This window comes from Carcharodon carcharias, chromosome 20, assembly GCF_017639515.1.
Source record: "Carcharodon carcharias isolate sCarCar2 chromosome 20, sCarCar2.pri, whole genome shotgun sequence".
NCBI classification, from domain to species: domain Eukaryota; kingdom Metazoa; phylum Chordata; class Chondrichthyes; order Lamniformes; family Lamnidae; genus Carcharodon; species Carcharodon carcharias.
In genome coordinates this window covers 77,560,354-77,581,958 of record NC_054486.1, presented here as the reverse complement: position 1 = coordinate 77,581,958, position 21,605 = coordinate 77,560,354, and the positions used below count along the sequence as shown (strand labels likewise).

General features: G+C 43.1%; 1 protein-coding gene and 1 long non-coding RNA gene across 2 annotated transcripts in view; one reads left to right on the top strand and one right to left on the bottom strand.

The window, feature by feature from the left end:
- Positions 1 to 575: 575 nt before the first annotated feature.
- On the bottom strand, positions 576 to 21,408 carry LOC121292187. Its single transcript, XR_005946211.1, has 3 exons — positions 21,299 to 21,408; positions 19,888 to 20,018; positions 576 to 866 (listed from the first exon to the last, which is right to left on the bottom strand). It is a non-coding gene; the product is annotated as an uncharacterized LOC121292187 (long non-coding RNA).
- LOC121292186 (MAPK/MAK/MRK overlapping kinase-like) overlaps positions 21,401 to 21,605 on the top strand; it is a 122,826-nt gene continuing 122,621 nt past the window's right edge. Inside the window, exon 1 of the mRNA XM_041213843.1 lies at positions 21,401 to 21,475. Coding sequence (XP_041069777.1) covers positions 21,427 to 21,475 — 49 coding nt within the window. The 5' untranslated portion in view covers positions 21,401 to 21,426. The remainder of the gene's footprint in view (positions 21,476 to 21,605) is intronic.

Here is a 21,605-nt window from a genome sequence, read left to right as displayed (position 1 = left end):
CTGTATTATCTTTTATCAAGGCTTTCCCACCACTGAGGTCAAACTGACAGGCCTATAGTTGCTTGGTTTATTGATAAACACTCTTTTGGAACATATTAATGTTATGGTTTGTTATTTCTAAGGTATCTTACATATTATTTCCTCATTTTAAACAATCCAGTTAAAATGCAGGAACTGAGATAAAGCTGATTTCATTAATTTATTCACTGAATATTTCATGAATTAGATTTCAAATGTATAGCTTGAAATGATCTATTTCATATTTAATCTCAGCTAAAACATTTGGGAGGTTACTTTCCAATAATTTTCCATCGTTTTACATTGACTATAACGAAAGGAAAATAATAGCTTGACTTCAAATATCTCAATGTTAACTTTATTAGTTTTTTTAAAATGAGTGCTCAGAATGTTATTACATTTGTTAGATTTTCCTTACTCTAGAATGACAGCATATTCTAGATTTTATTGATCAAGAATGCAGACCTTTAATCCAATGCTTCAGGACATTTCTTTCTGACATGCAAGCAAAATTTCAGGCTCTAGATGTTGAGAAGGACCTAGAAAAAGAGGGAAGAGACAAGGGGCAATTTGACACAGAAAGGATAGTAGAAGGTGATTGGCAACACTATCCAGCATCAGGTTGCCATGCTGCCTGAATAAAACAATTTCTTAAAGAAGGAGGAAGGGTTCAAGTAATAAGCAGATCCTGTGCTGAGCATGGTTTCTAGCCTCCATATTATCAATGCTCTTTTCTCTGCATGCCTGGATTGTAACTACTGCTTAGAGCTCCATCTCGCCAAGGTCCTGGATGTATGCTAGTTCTCCACCAGTTCTGGTCCTCTCCCTTTATTGTGAGCCATTTTCTCCTATGGAAAGTGAGAGAGTTAGTGAGTAGCCGTTGAAAAGACTGTGCAGATGTGTGGAGCATATTCATGTAGCAAGCAGAAAGTCGCCAGCAGGAATGGGAGCAAGTCATATGCAAGAAGGTAATAGCACTGATGAGAAATAAGAAAGCAATCAGCAGAAGAGTGCAATATTTAGCGGTTTGTTACCAGGTAAAAACAGAATGCTGTTTGTGTCTGTTGCAAAAGCAGCAAGCAACATGAGTGTTTCAGTTAAATTAAGAAAGTTGGTTGATCCTGCACATTTAAGTGGAAAGACTTGATGGAGGGGAGAGAAATATTCAGTGTGTTGGGGCGGGAGGGGAATTGTTCCAGTCAGGAGACATGTGGAGGTATAGAGCTAGAAAAATCTCAATTTCAACTTTGCTGTTCTGGCTAGATCTTCAAAGTGCATACAGCACTGAATCCACCTCCTTGGCTGATCACGTAGATCCTGGATGTGCATATAAATAGGTTATGTTAGTGGACAAAAAAATGGCAGTTGGAGTATAATGTGGGAAAATATGAGGCTGTCTACTTTGGCAGGAAGAATAGAAAATCAGAATAGTATTTAAATGGAGAGAGACTGCAGAATATCATGGTACAGAAGGTGTCCTTGTACATGAATCACTAAAACGTTAGCACTTAAGTATAACAAATAATTCAGGAAAGTAAATGGAATGTTAGTCTTGATTGCAAGAGGGATAGAACATAAAAGTAGGGAAGTCTTGCTATAACTTTACAGGGTATTCATGAGACAACATACTGTTTGGTCTTATTGAGGAATATACTTGCATTGGAGGCAATTTAGTTAAGGTTTAGATGAAGGGGCTGTCTTAAAAAGACAGATTGAGCCTATACTCATTGCAGTTTACAAGAATGAGAGGTGATTGTATTGAGACATATAAGATTCTGATGGGGCTTGAAGGTTGAGAAAATGGTTTCCCTTGAGGCACAGTTTAGAAGTAAAGTGAAAAGCAAAAAACTGTGGATGCTGGAAATCCAAAACAAAAACAAAAATACCTGGAAAAACTCAGCAGGTCTGGCAGCATCTGCGGAGAGGAATACAGTTAACGTTTCAAGTCCGTATGACTCTTCAACAGAACTAAGAAAAAATAGAAAAGAGGTGAAATATAAGCTGGTTTAAGGGGAGATGGGACAAGTAGAGCTGGATAGAGGGCCAGTGATAGGTGGAGATATTTTGGTTATCTCCACCTATCACTGGCCCTCTATCCAGCTCTACTTGTCCCACCCCCCCTTAAACCAGCTTATATTTCACCTCTTTTCTATTTTTTCTTAGTTCTGTTGAAGAGTCATACGGACTCGAAATGTTAACTGTGTTCCTCTCTGCAGATGCTGCCAGACCTGCTGAGTTTTTCCAGGTATTTTTGTTTTTGTTTTAGAAATAAAATGTCTCCCATTTAAGACGGAGATGAGGAGGAATTTATTCTCTTGGAGGGTGGTTAATCTAATTCTTCTCTCCAGAGAGCAGTAGAGGCTGGGTTATAAGAACATAAAAAATAGAAGTAGGAATATGCCATTTGGCCCCTTAAGCCTGCACCCGAATTCAATAAGATCACGGCTTATCTGATTGTGGCCTTAACTTCACTTTCCTGCCTGTCCCCCATAACCCTTCACTCCCTTGTCAATCAAAAATCTGTCCAACTCAGCATTGAATATATTCAATAACCTAGCCTCCATTGCTCCAGGGAAAGAGAATTCCAAACACTAAAGACCCTCTGAGAGAAGAAATTCCTTCATTCCTTCTCATCTGCGTCTTAAATGAGGGGGACAGGGGGTTATTGAGTGTTGGAACTGCACTCATTCAAGCAAGTGGAGAATACTGCATTAAGCTCCTGATTTGTTGCCTTGAAGGTGTTGGAGAGGCTTTGGGGAATCTGCCTAGCAGCCAGAGCATTTAGACTGGTTCAGTTGTTTTTTTTTAAATCAATTGTGACCCTCAGTCATTGATAGCGGGAGATTTGGAAATGTAACGTCATTGAATGTCAAAGGGAATTGGACTGGATCTCTGTTGTTGGAGATAGTTAATGCCTGGCACTTGTATAGCTTGAAAGTTACTTGTTACTTAGTAGGCTAAGCCTTAGATGCGTTACAAGTCTTGTTACATGCAAACATGGACTGCTTCATTATCTGAATTTTTGTGAATGGATCTAACATTGAGCAATCACCAGCCCATAGCAAACTTCTGATCTTATGATGGAGGAAAGGTAATTGATAAAGCAGCTTAAGATAGCTGGGTCTATGATACTGCCCTGAGGAGCTCCTACAGCAGAGTCCTGAGCAGAGTTGGTTGACCTCCAACAACTATCTTCCTTTGTGTCAGGTATGATTCCGGTCATTGGAGAGCTTTCCTCCTGATCCCCATTCATTTCCATTTTATTTGGGCTCCTTGGTTGAATGCTGTTTTGATGGCAAGGATAATTATTCTTATTTCACCTCTGAAATTTAGGTCATGGTCATATTTGGACCAACGCTTCAATGAGCAGTGGGGCCATGTGGTCCTGGCAAAATCCAAAATGAGCAGGTTATTGGAGAGTAAGTGCTGCTTGACAGTACAAGTGACAACTCCTCTCACCACTTCGCTAATGACTAAAAGCAGACTAACAGGATGTATTGGACGAATTGGATTTGTTCCACTATTTATGGACAGGATGCACCTGGGAAAATTTCCACATGCTGACAACATACTGGGAAATGTGGTAATTGGACGGGCAAAATAAAGGAGCAATCCTGCTACTTCCGAGGCCACATTCAGATAAGTATGTTTTACAAAATTCACCTCATTGGTGATGGCCCCCAGTGGTTCCTTTAAAGTCTAGTGGATATGCTGCACATAGGCCCTGTTTTATTGAACACTGGAGGCTTGGCATTGGATGGATTCAGGCCAAGCTGATTGGTAAAAGTGGCATCAAACAGGGGTTAGGCCATTCATTTCCAGATATGAAGGACCTGAGGCCTTTGATGACTCTTTTGATGGCGATACCAATATGGCACTTCCAGTTTAGAATATTTCAGCAAACACCTCCTGTCATATTGGGCACTTTGGTGTCATTTTACATTTGTGAAATCACAAAGCATCATTGAATTCCTAGCTCATCTCATGGCACCCTTGCCTCTGAGTCACAAGGTTCCAGGCTCAAGTTCCACTTCAGGGCTTCAGTATAACTATCTACATTGACACTTCAGTGCAGTACTGAGGGAGTGCTGCATTGTTAGAAGTGCTGTCTTTCAGATGAGATGTTAAACCAAGGCCTCATTTTACATCCATGGGTGGATGTAAAAGATCCCATGGCACTATTTTGAAGAACATCACGGGAGTTATCAAGATGTCCTGCCGAATACTCATCACTCAATCAACATCAGAAAAAAAACAGATATTGTTCATTATCACATTGCTGTTTGTGGAGTTCGCTGTGCACAAATTGGCTGTCGGATTCCCACATTACGGCAGTGACTACACTACAAAAATACATTGACTGTAAAGTACCTTGAGATATTCAGTGGCTTTGAAAAGCACGATATAATTCTAAAACTTTCTTTCTACAGTGTTAAGTTGGAAGGATTACAATGTGATCTTTAGCTTCCTTCATATTAAAAATTGGAATTATTCACATGCTGTGTTCACAGAATAAAATTAATGTTGTTTGAGAAGCTAAAGTGCTTAGTGTCCTTTAGAAATAAGATCAGTTCCCTTTTTGTACTTAGTCTCTAACCATTTCCTGACACATATTGACAGTGATATGGCACTCAGAAATTGGATGGAATCTTACCGCCTTAGGTTTTAAGTGTGGGCTGGAACCATTTCAAGGGCTTGTCCCCGATGGTTTATGAGGTCCGCCTGCCTGTGCAATCTTCCTGTAGGTGGCCAATTAACAGGTTGCCTTCAGTAGCCCTGTCCAGTTGACAGCAGGCAGGCCAGTTGGAGTGCCCAAGGCTCTGAGTGGCTGGCAGCCCCACCAGGAGAGGTGGGGGTTGCTGTTCTGCTGTTGATGGGGGGCCATAAAAGTGCCTCAAGATGGAGGTGTCCCCCTAAGCATTTTGATAGCACAAAAATAAACTGTGGTCACAGCTGTCAGGCAATTCCGCATGCGGCTGCAGCTGTAGCTCTCTGGCCCTCTTGGCTCCAGGGGCATGGGGGAAATTAAAGGAGGCGTCGCTGGATAACACCACCATCCCGCTTGACCTGCGAGAGGAGGCTACTTCCAGCCATCTACCGGGCTTCAGTTCAGATCCTAGCAGCATTACCATTCTGCCCACAATGGAGCATTTAAGTGCCAACAATTGGCTACCTGTCTCTTTGGGCAGGTACCCATTGCTGTTCTGAACCCGCCTTCAGGAAGATCACTAGAGTCAGATTGCATCAGGTATACAACCCAAACTCCCCCTCTACCTCCAAAGCTATCTCCGTGTGGCTGATAAGGTTCTGCACATTATCTGCAAGATTATGGAAATGGATATATCATTTGACAGCAATGTGATGATAAATACATCAGTGGTGAAGCTGACCATAATGTCTTATCATCTTGGTGGATTTACCGTTGGGAATATTTATTATACTTTATTGGTGGAAAGTATATCCTGATCACTGTGGCTTGTACTGTTGAAAGATGATGTAATAATAAACTGATATGACCTCATGGACTGACAGTCTGAAAGGTCTGACATGGATAAATTTAACAGATTTACCTTCTGAGAGATATTAAAACGTTATAACTTTACACAAAAGAGAAGCCAAAAGGGTCCGCCAGAGAACTGATAATGGACAGAGGTAGATTTCAATACAGTAAGAAATAAGAATGAGAGGTTTCTGCGCTTCAAAATACCTTGTTGACTTTTACAAAGCTACTGTAAATGGAATTTTTTAATGTCAAATGAATCAAAACATTTTACGGAAGAACTACCTCAGGATCATAATAACTATTTTATATCATCTTTTAAATTTAGAGGACCAAAATACCAGGAAACGTTGCTTCCTAGGTAAGTACATACATACATAAGCTTGCTTGCAGAATAGTGTTGGGGGACAGTGCATATTTATTTATTTTTAATTCACTGTCTTTTGCCTTGAGCTTCTAACAGTTAAATGTCATAGAAATGAACACTACACTGCACTTACATAAATCAACATCATGCAAAGAGTATTTAAGCAAATGGGAAACACAAAAAGTAATCCCTAACTATCTAAATACATTGGCCCAGATTACGCAGTCAGCAGCAAAGCAATGGTACTTGCCGTTGACTTACTTAATGCGATGGTGGGGTGATGGTGGGGGTGAGAATTCCACCTGAAAGGCAGGAGGATTCCATCATGACCTTGGCTAAACCAAAGCTCTGCAACATTCTCTAATGTGGTGGGGGCTGCAACAGTAAAGGACAGATCACATAATGTGAAGAATAGAAGACATGCTCACAGAACCTGTCAAAACTAAGCTACTGCAGCAACTGTCTTAAGAGAATTATATTAAAAAGTAATTTGAATTCAATGACTTAACCATCTGGCAAATATCAGAATCATGTTAAAAGTCATTAAAATGTAATAATTTTAAGTTAGATAAATTACATCAGAATCACGCGAAAGAATTTAAATTGAATCATTTAAAAAGTCAGATTCAGAATGCCTCCCACAGCTGTTTTGAAAGTTGGAAATGCCCATTAGCATCAGTGTCCTCATTGGCCCAGATTTTTTTATTCATTCTTGGGATGTGAACATCACTGGCAAGACCAGCATTTATTGCCCATTCCTAATCACCCTTGAAAAGGTGGTGGTGAGTCACCTCCTTGAATCGCTGTAGTGCATGGGGTGTAGGTCCACCCAGGGTGCTGTTAAGGAGGGAGTTCCAGGAATTTGGCCCAGCAGTAGTGAAGGAACAGTGATATAGTTCCAAGTCAGGATGGTGTGTGACTTGGAGGAGAACTTGTAGCAGGTAGTATTTCTATGCCTCTGCTGCCCTTTCCTTCTAGGCGGTAGAGGTTGTGCATTTGGAAGATGCTGTTGAAGGAGCCTTGGTGAGTTGTTGTGGTGTATCTTGTAAATGCTTCTGCTTTAGTTATGTTCGCATCACAGACTACCATCATTATTTCAATGTAATAATGAACAGAATATCTACTTTTTTAATGTTGATTGAGGGATAGACACTGACCAGGATACCGGGGGTAACTCCACTGCTCTTCGAAATAGTACCATGGGATCTTTTACATCGACCTTGGTTTAACATCTCATTTGAAAGATGGCACCTCTACTTTGCAGTTTCCCACAGTTCTGCACTGGAGTGTCAGCCTTGGTTTTATGCACTCGAGCCCTGGAATGGGATTTGAACAGGGACTTGGTAGTTCAACAGGTGAGAGTGCTACCAACTGAGCCACAGCTGACAAAAATAGTTAACAATGCTGCCACTGTGGGCCAGTGGCAGAGGGAGTGAATGTTTCAGATGGTGGGCGAGGTGCTGATCAAGCAGGCTGTTTTGTCATGGATGGTGTTGAGCTTCTCGAGTATTGTTGAAGCTGCACTCATCCAGTCAAGTGGTGATTATTCCATCATACTCCTTACTTGTGCATAGTAGATGGTGAACAGTCTTGGGGTGTCAGGAAGTGAGTTACTTGCTACAGAAATCCTGGCCTCTTGACATGCTGTTGTAGCTACAGTATTTATATGGTTGGTCCAGTTAAATTTCTGGTCAATGATAACCCACAGGTAGTTAATGATGGAGGATTCAGCAATCGTAATAGCATTGAATGTCAAGGGACGATAGTTAGAATATCTCTTGTTGAAGATGGTCATTGCCTTGCATTTGCATAAGACAAATGTTACTTGCCACTTTTCAGCCAAAGCCTGAATGTTACCCAGGTCTTGCTGCATGTGGACATGGACTGTTTCAGTACCTGAGCAGTTGTAAATGGTACTAAACATTGTGCAGTCATCAGCGAACATCTCCACTTCTGACCTTTTGTTGAAGGGAAAGTCATTGACGAAGCAGCTGAAGATAGTTAGGCTCAGGACACAATCCTGAGGGACTCCTGCAGCGATCTCCTGGGGCTGAAATGATTGACCTCCAACAATCACAAACATCTTCTTTTGCATTAGTTATGACTCCAACAAATAGAGAGGTTTCCCTCTGATTCATTGATTTCAATTTTGTTAGGGCTCCTTGATGCAACCGCAATCAAATGCTGTTTAGATGTCAAGGACAGTCACTCTCACCTCACCTCAGCAATTCAGCTCTTTTGTCCATGTTTAGACCAAAGCTGTAATGAGGTCTGGAACTGAGTGGCCCTGGCAGAACTCAAAATAAGAATCGGTGAGCATCTGTTGCTGAGTGAGTGCTGCATGATAACACTGTTAGCGACACCTTCCATCACTTTGCTGATGATGGAGAGTAGACTGAAGGGGCGGTAATTGGCTGGATTGGATTTGTCCCGCTTTTTATGGACACAACAGACTTTTACAATTTTCCACATCGTCAGGTGGATATCCACGTTGTAGCTGTACAGGAATAGCTTGGCTAAAGGTGCAGCTAGTTCTGGAGCACAAGTCTTTAGCTGTATAGGTGTCAGGCCCATAGTATTTACTGTCTGTATCCAATGCCTTCAGCCTTTTCTGGATATCACGGGCGCTGAGTCAAATTGTCTAAAAACTGGCACCTATGATTGTGGGGATATCCAAAGGAGGCCAAGATGGACCATCCACTCAAAAGATGGATGCAAATGTTTCACCATTGTCTTTTGCGCTGACTTGCTGGGCTCCCTCATCATTGAGGATAGGGATATTTATGGAGCATCTGGTTAGTTGTTTAACTGTTGACTGCTATTCATGACTGGATGTGGCAGGGCTGCAGAGCTTTGACTTATTAGTTGTGGGATTTTTTTTTGCAAAAATATACTTTATTCATAAGAGAAAATTACAAAGCATTTCAAAATGGCCATAACAGAACGTGCAATGATATTCAAATTTCCTATGTAGATCATGTTGCACTCTGAGGTGCTTCAATACAATTGTGATACATGTAACATTTACTGTATACATTCAATGTGATGCATACAGCTCGAGGAATTCTGTACGGTTTCCAGCCCCTCAGTGCACTATGGCTGAAAGACCGTACAGAGTAACCTTTTCCCACTGTAACTCTGCAGCGGCTTCCCCAAGCTTTAGTACTTTAGGGCTTCCCCTCAGCACATAGTCCTGGACCTTGGAATGTGCCAGTCTGCAACTCTCGGTTGTGGACAACTCTTTGCACTGGAAGACTAACAAGGTTTGGACAGACCAAAGAGTGTCTTTCACCAAGTTGATTATACTCCAGCTGCAGTTGATGTTTGTCACACTGGATGTCCCTGGGAACAGCCCATAGAGCACAGAGTCGTGTGTCACAGAACTGCGTGGGATGAACCTTGACAAAAACCACTGCATCTCTCTCCAGACATTGTTTGCAAATATATATTCCAGAAGGAGGTGAACAACGGTCCCTTCCCCATCACAGCTACCTCGAGGGTAACACGCAGAGAGGTTGAGACTCCGGGAGTGTAGGAAGGATTTGATGGGGAGAGCCATTCTTACCACCAGCAATCTACATCTTGGTGTTTGTTTGAAAGTTTTGGCGATGAGGCATTCTATCAAATAACTTTGACAGCCTGCTCAGGGAACCATCCGGCAGGATCCACCATCTCTTTTTCCCCACAGGGCCTGTAGGATATTACATGCAGACCACTGCTTGATGGATTTGTGGTCAAAGGTGTTTCTCTGCATAAACTTTTCCATGAGGGATAGGTGGTACTTGGAGCATTCTGCAGCAATGGCCAGACCCATCCTTCGCAACACTGGGAACAGGTAGAACCTCAGTGTGTAGTGACACTCGGTGTTTGCGTACTGAGCACAGCTTGATGCAGCCACGCACAAAGGTGGCTATCAGAATGAGGGTGATGTTGGGTATGTTTTCCCCCCTTTATTTAGAGGTTTGTGCATTGTGTCCCGGAGAACACGGTCCATTTTCAACTTCCAGATAAAGTGATCACCACAATGCAGGACTGAAGAATAGGCCAGACCTGCGCCACGTACAGCAACACCGAGAGTGCCTCACACTGATGACCAAGTTCTTACCCGCAATGGAGAGGGAATGTCACTCCCACATTCCCAGTTTTTGTTTGACCATTGCTACTCACTCTTTCCAGTTTCTAGCGCATCCCCCGGTCCCTCTGAACCATATCCCCAGCACCTTCAGGCAGTCTGACCTGACAGTGAAGGAGCCAAAGGATTGGTCAGCCCAGTTCCCAAAGAACTTGGCCTCACTCTTGCTGCAATTTACCTTGGCACCCGAGGCTAGTTTGAACTGGTAACAGATGCTCATCAGTCTTCACACCAACAGTGGAACCAAGCAGAAGATGCCGACATCTTCCATGTACAGGGAGGCTTTGACCCGAGTCCTACACTGCCCGAATCCTTCTTGATGAACTTAGTAAAGGGTTCTATGTAACACACAAACAGGATAGGGGAGAGAGGGCAGCTCTACCTGACTCCAGATTTTTAAAAATTATTCATTCATGGGATGTGGGGTCCTTTGGCTCAGCCAGCATTTATTGTCCATCCCCAATTGCCCATTTAAGAGTCAATCATATTGCTGTGGGTCTGGAGTCACATGTAGGCCAGACCAGGTAAGGACGGCAGATTTCCTTCCCTAATGGACATTAATAAACCAGATGGGTTTTTCTGACAATCGGCAATAGTTTCACAGTCATCATTAGCCTTTTAATTACAGATTTTTATTGGATTCAAATTTCACCATCTGCCATGGTGGGATTCGAACCCTGGTCCCCAAAGCATTATCCCTAGGTTTCCAGTTTGCCAGTCCAGTGACAATAGCACTATGCCGCTGCCACCGCCTCTCTTTAATTCAATTGGAAAGTTTTCTGATTCCCACCCATTGATTGTTTATTTACAGCAGTTAGATCCAATTGTAGATTTCCTCCCCAAACCCCTTTTTGGAGAGTACATCCATCATATAGGTGTGTAATCTTCCGTCAAAGGCCTTCTCCTGGTCCAGGCTGATGAGGCAGATGTCCACACCCCTAGGCAATTGTATCCCTGAGTAGCACGAAACTATCAGAGATCTTCCTGCCAGGTGTAGCACAGGTCTGGTCAGGATGGGTCACCAACTCCAGAGTAGACTTGACACAATTGGCAGAACAGAATTTTATAGCCCACATTCAGCAGTGAAATGAATACCAATTTCTAATTTCCTCCCTTTCACCCTTCCACTTGAAGATGCGAGTGATGATGCCTTTTCTCATGGATTCTGACATGCTGCTAGTCTGAAGCATACTTAGATCACTGAGCTTTCTCTGTGTACCTTTTAGATGAAGAAACGTGAGCACGTCTCATCCTGCTCCACAGAGCAGACCCAGGACCGGAAGATGATCTTGGAGGTCTCTGTGACAAAGAGCAAGCTGGCTGGCTCTTCACCTGTTGGGGATCCTCCTTGACATCAACTTCCTTCGACTGCAGCTAGAGCAGATTCTGCATGGTTTTCTGGTGCGGGAGATTTCCCTCTGTTCCTTTCTAGTTTTCAAACACTTCTAAGGATGAAAAACCTCTTGATGTTCGCTTTGATCTTTTCCCACCAGTGTGTCAGGGACTCAAAGAGGGGTTTCAGGGTTCTCCAAACTTTGTAATCTCTTTTGAGTTCCTCAATTTTTTTCTGGGGTCAACAGTTTCATGTTCAGCTTCCAAACCTCCCTGCCAATCCCTGGTCTTTCTGTTAGTGACAGTCAGCCAGTAAGAGGCAGTGGTCAGAGAAGAACACTGGCTTGATGTCAGTGGGTCAGATCGTGAATGCTCGGGACACCAACAGGAAGTCTATCCTGGAACGGATGGATCTGTCTGGCTGCAACCAGGTGTATCTACACTGTGCTCCATCTACAGGGTTGCTGAAGACGTTGTGCAGCTCAGCATCTTTTATTGTTTCCATCAGGACTCTGTTCCAGTCTGCTTTCAGCCTTGCCGGATCATTCAGCCACATCAATGATGGAGCTGAAGTCACCGCCCAGAATGACCGGCCTCGATATCCCCAGCAGCAGTGGCAGCTGCTGAAGGATGGCTAACCGCTTGCTGTTCTGAGCCAGGGCTTAATTATCCAGAGTGGAGCAATATTATACAATACGTTTGCTACGAGGTGGTGCCCGCCCACCACTTCCTTAATTTTGAAGGTGGTGAAGTTGCCTCCCCATAGCAGAATACACAGGCCGGAGTATTGTGAGTTGCTTCCTCCCAACTGGATCAATGGCCCTTGGGACCACCATTATGATCACTGTCTGTAGAAGCTGAGGTGCGGTATTGCACACTCCTGCAGAAACAACAGGTCAGCTTTGACCCTGACAAAGTAATCCAAGGTCACAATACATCGTGTAATAGATTTAACACTTCACACGTTAATGGACAACAATCTTTATCCCCATTTTAAAGCATTTTGTTACTTACCAGACCTGTTGTCTTTGACAGTTTTAGTCCTTTGGTCTGCTCCTGCCTACCCATAGTATTCGCAAATTGTATCACTTGTGATGGGCTGAGGAAACTCTCCTGGTTAGAAATGTTCTGCCAGGGTGATATTGCGGAGGGGCCGGGGGGGGGGGGGGGGGGGGGGGGGGCTTCTCCCATCCATTCCCCCTCTGGTGCATTGCTGCTTCCGGCTTCCAGGAGCTGGGATGCACTGAGTGCTTCACTGTTCCCAGCTTCCTGGGTCTGGGGTATGCTAACCTCCACTTTGAGATTGAAGCTGGGGTATGCTGGCCTCTTCATTGTCTCCAATGCTTTGGAGCTCAGGTGCCTCCTTCTCCAGCTCCCTCGAGCTTTGCCGCTTCTTCTGTAGGTGCTACCCTTGTCCTTCTTCATTCAAAATACAGCAGTCCGTGGTTATCTGTGTCAGGTGGGAGTCGCCTCTTGCCGCTTATCTGGGAAGTGGCTTGCTCCCTTGTTGGCCCCTTCTTCCTTTTGGTCTTCTTTACCAATTGCCAGTCTCCCAATTGGTCCTCTGCTGGTTTGCCTCCATTGATTCAGTCTGCTGAGGAGTGGAAGGTTCGGGGGCCATGCTGGTGTTTGGTGGTCTGCTGCCTCACGTTATTCCTTCCTCTTGTCTCTCTCCCTGTCCTCCTTTGTCCCATTCTGCTTACTGGAGGCCTTGGAGGGTGAAGACTTGCAAGTCTCCTTGGTGGTCGTCACACTCACCGTTCTGCCAGCATTCCCCTCCTTGGTTTTCGCTGCCTGTGCATAACTGAGGCAGTGTTCCAGGCAGGTTTTGTAGAGATGGCCTGATCTACTGCACAGATTGCAGCACTTAGCCTGTTTGCAATCTTTTATCTGATACCCTTCCTGCTTGAAGTTCTTGCAGGTGGCTGTCACATGACCAGATTTGCCACAGAAATGACAATCTTTGGGCTGTCCAGCATAGACAAGGGTAGCCCCGCAGCTTCTCCTGATAGTGAAGCTTAAGAGAATGGAGGATTGCTCTCTTACCGTCCATCTTAACAGTCACCTTGACATGCTGTTTGCTGGTCCAAATCCTGAAGGTGTCCTTGACCTGGGTGCAGTTTCCAACCTTGTCGACGTACCTGGCGAGGAAGGTGAGCACATCGACTGCAGGAACATGGGGGTTGTACAGGTGCACAACTACCATGCTATCCCGTCATGATGGTAGGGTAAACAGTGGCACTACCTTGAGGATTCTCATCTGTGGCAGGTCTCTCTTTCCTCAAACACTCGAATTTCATGCACGCAGCAATATTCTTGAAGGTCACGTCAAGGTTGTCGCTATCACCACTTTAAGTTTCCACTGTGAAGCACTGAAGCCCCGCCAAGAAGAACAAACAACCAAGGAAGAGCTTCCAATACCAAACGGCAGAAGGCCGTAGCCTTTGCAGAAATCCTCCAGAAAAAGAAACGAAACCCACAAAAAACACAGGCACATGTCCAGGGACAGCCATGATCATAGTCTCTCCCCTGCTAGGTAAGTTGGTTGTGGGATTGCTTAGATCTATCTTAGTGTGTTACCTCCATTCGTTAGCATGCATGTAGTCCTGTGTTGTAGCTTCAACAGATTGCCACCTCATTTTTAGGTATAAAAACAGAAATTGCTGGAAAAACTCAGCAGGTCTGACAGCCTCTGTGGAGAGAGAAACAGTTAACGTTTCAAGTCCATATGACTCAGAGCTAAAGAGAAGTAGAAATGAGGTGGAATTTATACTGTTGGTGGGGGACAAAGCAGACCTGCTCAGTTTTTCTCGCATTTTCTGTTTTTATTTCAGATTTCCAGCATTCATTTTTAGGTATGCCTGGTGCTGCCCCTGACGTGCTCTCCTTCACATCTTACTGAACTAAGGTTGGTCCGCTGGCTTAATGATAATGGTAGAGTAAAATATACAGCGGGCCATTAATTGTCAACCGAAGTAAAGGGAATTTTAATCTATGGGGGATTTTAATCTACATATAGACTGGAAAAATCAGATGGACAAAGGTAGCATAGATGAGGAGCTCATAGAATGTTTCCGGGATAGTTTCTTAGAAGAGCACGGTCTGGAGCCAACTATGCTAGACCTGGTTTTGAGCAGGTCCCATAGTGTTGATAGGATTAATTGCTAACCTCATAGTGCAGGAACTCCTAGGTAGCAATGATCATAATATGATTGAATTTTACATTCATTTTGAGGGAGAAACAAGTATGTCCCAAACTAGTATTTTAAATTTAAATGAGGGCAATTATGAGGGCATGAAAGTGGAGCTAGCTAAAATGAACTGGGAAATGAGGTTAAAAGATTGTTCAATATAGGTTCAGTGGCAGACATTTAAAGGGATATTTCAGAATACACAGTATAGATACATTCCAATGAGGAAGAAAGATTCCAAGGGGAGGGCCCACAATTCGTGGTTAACTAAAAAAGTTAAAGACAGTATCAAACTTAAAGGAAAAGCATGGTGGCAGGTCAGAAAATTGGAAAGAATATAAAGAATGACAAAAATATTAATAAGGAGGGAAAAATTAGAGTATGAGAGAAAGCTAGCTAGTAATATAAAGACAGATAGTAAGAGTTTCTATAGATATTTAAATAAGAAAGAGTTAACAAACTGACCGTTGGTCCTATAGAAAGTGCTTCTCGGAAATTGATAATGGAAAGTGGGGATATGGCGGATGAATTAAACAGGTATTTTGCTTCAGTCTTCACTATAGAGGACACAAGATACACCCCAGAAATAGCTGTAAATTAGGAAATGGAAAGAAGGGAGGAACTTGGGAAAATTACAATCACTAGGGAAGAGGTATTAAGCAAATTGTTGGGGCTGCGGGCTAACAAGTTCCCAGGTCCGGATGGACTTCACCCTAAAGTCTTGAAAGAAGTGGCTAACGAGATAGTTGACGCATTGATTTTAATTTTCCAAAATTCCGTAGATTCGGGGAAGATTCCATTAAATTGGGAAATAGCAAATGTAACTCCTTTATTCAAAAAGGGAGACAGAAAGCAGGAAACTACAGGCCAGTTAGCCTAACATCTGTCAAAGGGAAAATGTTAGAATCTATTTTTAAAGATGTTATAGCAGGGCACTTAGAAAAATTCAAGGCAATCAGTCAGAGTCAACATGGTTTTGTAAAAGAGAAATTATGTTAACCCAATTTATTGGAGTTCTTTGAAGGAGTCACATGTGCTGTGGATAAAGGGGAACTGGTGGACGTACTGTACTTAGAAGGCAACAGATAAAGTGCCACATCAAAGGTTATTGCAGAAAATAAAAGCTCATGGTGTATGGGGTAACATATTGGCATGGATAGAAAATTGACTAACAGGAGGCAGAGAGTAGGCATAAATGGGTCTTTTTCTGGTTGGCAGGATGTGACAAGTGGTGTACCACAAGGATCCGTGCTGGGATCTCGACTGTTTACAATTTATATAAATGACTTGGATGAAAGGACTGAAGGAATGGTCGCTACCTTTGCTGACGACACAAAAATAGGTAGGAAAGTAAATTGTGAAGAGGGCGTAAGGAGGCTACAAAGTGACATAGATAGGTTAAATGCATGGGCAAAGATCTGGCAAATGGAATATAATGTGGACAAATATGAAATCATTCATTTTGGCAGGAAGAATAGAAAAGAATCTTATTATCTAAATGGTGAGAGTTTGCACAGTTCTGAGATTCAGAGCGATCTGGGTGTCCTAGTGCATGAATCACAAAAGGTAATTAGGAAAGCTAATAGAATGTTATAATTTGTGAGGGGAATTAATTACAAAAGCAGGGAGGCTATGCGTCAGTTGTACAGGGCCTTGGTGAGACTACATCTGGAGTTTGTGTACAGTACTGGTCCCCTTATTTAAAGAAAGAAGTAAATGCATTAGAAACAGTTCAGAGAAGGTTTACTAGACTAATACAAGGAATGGGCAGGTTGTCTTATGAGGAAAGACTGAACAGGTTAGGCTCGTTTAGAAGAGTAAGAGGCAACTTAATTGAAACCTAAGATTGTGAGGAGTCTTGACAGAGTGGATGTGGAGAAAATGTTTCCTTTTGTAGGAGAATCTAGAACTAGGAGTCAAAGTTTAAAAATAAGGGGTCACTCATTTGAGACAGAGATGAGGAGAAATTATTTCTCTCAGAGGGTTGTGAATCTTTGGAACTCTCTTCCTCAAAAAGCAGTGGAAGCAGAATCTGTGAATAGTTTTAAGGCAAAGCTAGATAGATTATTGATTAACAAGGGGGTGACAGGTTATCAGGGGTAGCAGGAATGTAGGATTGAGGTTACATTTAGATCAGCCTTAACCTTATTGAATGGCAGAGCAGGCTCAAGGAGCCGAATGGCCTACTCCTGCTCCTAATTCGTATGTTCGTATGTATGTACGTATGAAATAAATTCTCTAAATGTAATTTGGAGCTAATAATGCAATGCAGACTATCAGGGAGAGGTGATCCATATCACTGGACACTGATGCCTGATCCTCAACCATTGCACATAATATGATACAATGCAGACTGAGAAAGCCAACTTGGTGCTGAAGACTTGCACAACTTCACTAAGGGAACAAAAATGATATTACAGGTTGGACTGCCAAAATCTGGCTGTTTGAATTGTCGGAATTGTCCGAAAACCAGACATTTTTGAAAATATTATTTTTGATATTCGGTTGAATGAAATTCAGACTTATTGTCCAAATACCGGGACAATTCGGTTAGGCACTAGTTTTGGTGGTGCGCTGGGCTATTTATTAGCTTAAAAAAAAAAGCTATTTATCAGTTTAAGAGTACAAGCCAACAGTTACCTCAACTACAGCTCCTCACACCCTGTTTCCTGTAAGGACGCCATCCCATTCTCTTCGTTCCTTTGCCTCCGTTGCATCTGTTCCGATGATGACGCTTTCCAAAATGACACTTCTGACATGACTTCCTTTTTCCTTAACCGAGGTTCCCCTTGCACTGTGGTTGACAGGACCCTCTGCTGTGTCCGACCCATCTCCAGCGCCTCTGCCCTCACACCTTCCTCTCCCTCACAGAACCATGATAGGGTCCCCCTTGTCCTCACTTTTCACCCCACCAGCCTCCACATTCAAAGGATCGTCCCCCACCATTTCCACCAACTGCAGCATGATGCCACTACCAAACACATCTTCCCCTCACCCGCCCTGTCAGCATTCCATAGGGACTGTTCCCTCCGGGACACCCGGGCCCACTCCTCCATCACCCCAACACCTCATACCCTTCCCATGGCACCTTCCTATGCAATCACAGAAGGTGTAACACCTAACCCTTTACCTCCTCCCTCCTCACCATCCAAGGGCCCAAACACTCCTTTCAGGTGAAGCAACACTTCACTTGCACCTCTTTCAATTTGGTCTACTGCATCCACTGCTCCCAATGTGGTCTCCTCTACGTTGGAAGACCAAACGCAGACTGGGTGACCCATTTGTGGAACACCTCCAGTCTGTCCACAAGCATGACCCAGACCTTCCAGTCGCTTGCCATCTCAACACACCATCCTGCTCTCATGCTCACATGTCCATCCTTGGCCTGCTGCAATGTTGCAGCGAAGCCCAATGCAAACTGGAGGAACAGCACCTCATCTTCTGAATAGACACTTTACAGCCGTCTGGACTTAACATTGAGTTCAACAATTTCAGATCATGAACTCTCCCCCTCCCCCATCCTCACCCCCTTTTTTTACACATTCATTTTTACTTTTTATCTGCTTATTTTTATTTATTTATCTGTAGTTTTATCCCCTTTTTTATCCCCACTTCTATCCCATTTTTATCCTATTTTTCCCCACCACTGCCCCCCTTCCCCCCACCCCACCCCATTCCCTACAGGGCCATCTGTTACTTGTTCCATGTTGTTCTTTCACACAATGCTACCCCCATTCTGCTATTATCACATTCTGCTTTCTTATCTCTCTGCCACTATCAGTACCTTTTTTAGCACTAACCACTACCATTAACACTCCCTTTGTCCTTTAGTTCATGATATTTCTGTCAATCCCTCCTTTCTCCCCAGCTATCGCTGGCCTTCTAGCCAGCTCCACCTGCTCCAACCCCCCTTAAACAGTATAAATTCCATCACATTTCCACTTCTCTTCAGCTCTGAAGGGTCACACAGACGCGAAACATTAACTCTGTTTCTCTCTCCACAGGTGCTGCTAGACCTGCTGAGTTTTTCCAGCATTTTCTGCTTTTCTTATTTATCAGTTTTGCCACTTTGTTTACAGTGGTGTGCCAGTCTAGTTCTTGCGCTCTGAGTTGACCCGAATAACCCTCGATTCCACCTGACCTGGCTGTCTGAAATCAGGGAAGGTCCAAAATCCAGCATGGCCTTGGTCCAGAGGATGCCAGATTTTGAATGTCCAACCTATATTTATATATTGTACTGGTATATTGTGTAAATGAACACTAGAGGGCTCCTGATGGGAGCAAGCATTTTGTGTCAATTATACTCCAGGGTCTCCTCTCGTATTGGGATTTATATCTGGAAATTATTCAGAGTCTGAAATAAAAGCAGCCATGACATTACCACACCACCTTGATTTACTGGCTGCAGAGTATATAGTAAAGATATTGCAGCACTGGATATTCTCAAAGCTAGAGAAGTAACTTCTGTACTGTGCATTCTGCTTCGATTCATCAACCCAAGGATTGTGAAACGTTTAATAAAATTTATGCACTGAAAGAGAAGCTGTGGAGTTTGATGACTTCTGAACTCCACCAAAAAAATTCACATATTTCTTCGTAAAACTCCCAAGATGTGTACATTTTTCTTTTTTAAGATGTTACCTTGCATTCACCTTTTAAGATGTAATTTTTAGGATGTTAAACTGTATTCAACCTTGTCAAATGTTTTTCTTAAATTTAGACAAGTAAAAGTTGTTATGCACCAGACCAGCCTTGATTTTTGTTGCTTTTGTCACTTCATGCAATTTGTGTAGTTGTCCCAAGCAGTGGCAAATAAACAAATCGCACTATATAGCTTTTAAAATTGAAGTGCATAAACATTTGAAGGTGAAAAGGGTCTGGGGAAAGAACAGGGAAATTAGACTAAGCAAACAGCTTTTTCTTGGAATTGGTGCTGGTGCCAAGAATCAAATGACCTTTTCTGTATTGTAAAATTCTATGATTTACAGTTTTGGAGTATTGATTTTTTTTTCATTCCCTCCCCAGCAAGAGAATGCTTGGAGGCAAGACTATGCCAGCATTAGTGCAAATATCACACTCTGTTAAACTTGTAGGGCATACAGTTTTAACAGAGTGCTTTCACTTACATCATACTATTTGGAATAATCCCACCTTCCCATTCTATTGCTTTCTCACTCTCCATGCAGGCAGAGAAAGTAAGCGAAACATGATACATGTGCCGACAAATCCCACGGAAGCGCAGACTTTGAAGAGAGCTGATGAAAAGAGGCAGAGAAAGCAAGGTAGAGATAATAAGAAAAAGCAGGATAGAAAGCATGGAAGAAAAATAAATTAATGCCACTTTTACCTGAAGGTTGCAGTTTGGATTCTATTTATAGGAATCAGAAAATTTACAACACAGGCCATTCAGCCGATCATATCCATACTGACAAAGAGCTTCCCAGCCTACTTCCATCTTCTTACACTAGGTCTGTTGCCCTACAGGTCACAGAGGTTAAAGTGGACATATTAAAATGTGGTGAGAGTTTCTGCCTCTCACACCCTTTCTGACAGTGAGTTCCAAGTCCCTTACCACAGTAACAGAATTACCTGGAAAAACTCAGCAGGTCTGGCAGCATCGGCGGAGAAGAAAAGAGTTGACGTTTCGAGTCCTCATGACCCTTCGACAGAACTTGAGTTTGAGTCCAAGAAAGAGTTGAAATATACGCAGAGAGGAACAGAACTTCTTCAAGGAGGTAGGCATTTCTTGAAGAGCAGTGGCAGTCAATTAAACACAGAGATAAAAACAAAAAAACTGCGGATGCTGGAAATCCAAAACAAAAACAGAATTACCTGGAAAAACTCAGCAGGTCTGGCAGCATCGGCGGAGAAGAAAAGAATTGACGTTCTTGGACTCAAACTCAAGTTCTGTCGAAGGGTCATGAGGACTCGAAACGTCAACTCTTTTCTTCTCCGTCGATGCTGCCAGACCTGCTGAGTTTTTCCAGGTAATTCTGTTTTTGTTTTGGATTTCCAGCATCCGCAGTTTTTTTGTTTTTATCTCTGTGTTTAATTGACTGCCACTGCTCTTCAAGAAATGCCTACCTCCTTGAAGAAGTTCTGTTCCTCTCTGCGTATATTTCAACTCTTTCTTGGACTCAAACTCAAGTTCTGTCGAAGGGTCATGAGGACTCGAAACGTCAACTCTTTTCTTCTCCGCCGATGCTGCCAGACCTGCTGAGTTTTTCCAGGTAATTCTGTTTTTGTTTTGGATTTCCAGCATCCGCAGTTTTTTTGTTTTTATCCCTTACCACAGTGATGCTCAAATCATTGCAACGTTAGGGAAGCATGGTCCTGAAATAGGTCACTGGAGACTTAAGTGTTAAAAGTGCAACACATTAAGTGGGTCGTCATACCATATGATTTTCTACAGCAATTGGTGCCCACTCTTCTGAGTGATTTTTATAAGACGACGTCTGCCTGAGTGCAGTACCTATCCCAAATGTATCGGGAGACTCAGTCACTCCAATAATAACTGAACGGTGGAATTCGTGACCGAGCACTGCAGCATCAAACGGAATATCGCATGTAACGAGTTAAATCAGATTGCCTGAACTCGGAGGCCCACCTAACGGATGTAGGTGCTGCTTTAAGCTGTATTGATGCTCTTCATGCTCCACCCCAGCCACCCACCCTCAAATGTATCACTTTTTAGAAAATATGTACAATCAAACAGTTGCCTAGTATCAACTATGAGGAATAAAAAATCGCTGACTTACGAAGAAAAAGACGCAGGCTCACATAAGAGGTTACAGAGGGTGCAGGTGCTCTGTCCACACCTGGTCACCTGCTGGAGCCCAGGTCAGAGGGCAGGCGTGCCCAGTTTCCAGGGCAACGACGATGTGAGATGGCGGCCGGTCGTTGTTCTCAGCCGCTGCTCGAATTCCTTAGATCCCGTGTGTGTTGAGGTTTTAGACTGAAAAAAAAGAGTCGAATCCTGGAAATGTATTTAGATTTTAAAACAATGAGCCGACGATGAATAGTAAAAATGAAAAACTTTCACGAAATAGAGCAGCCGAGAAACAG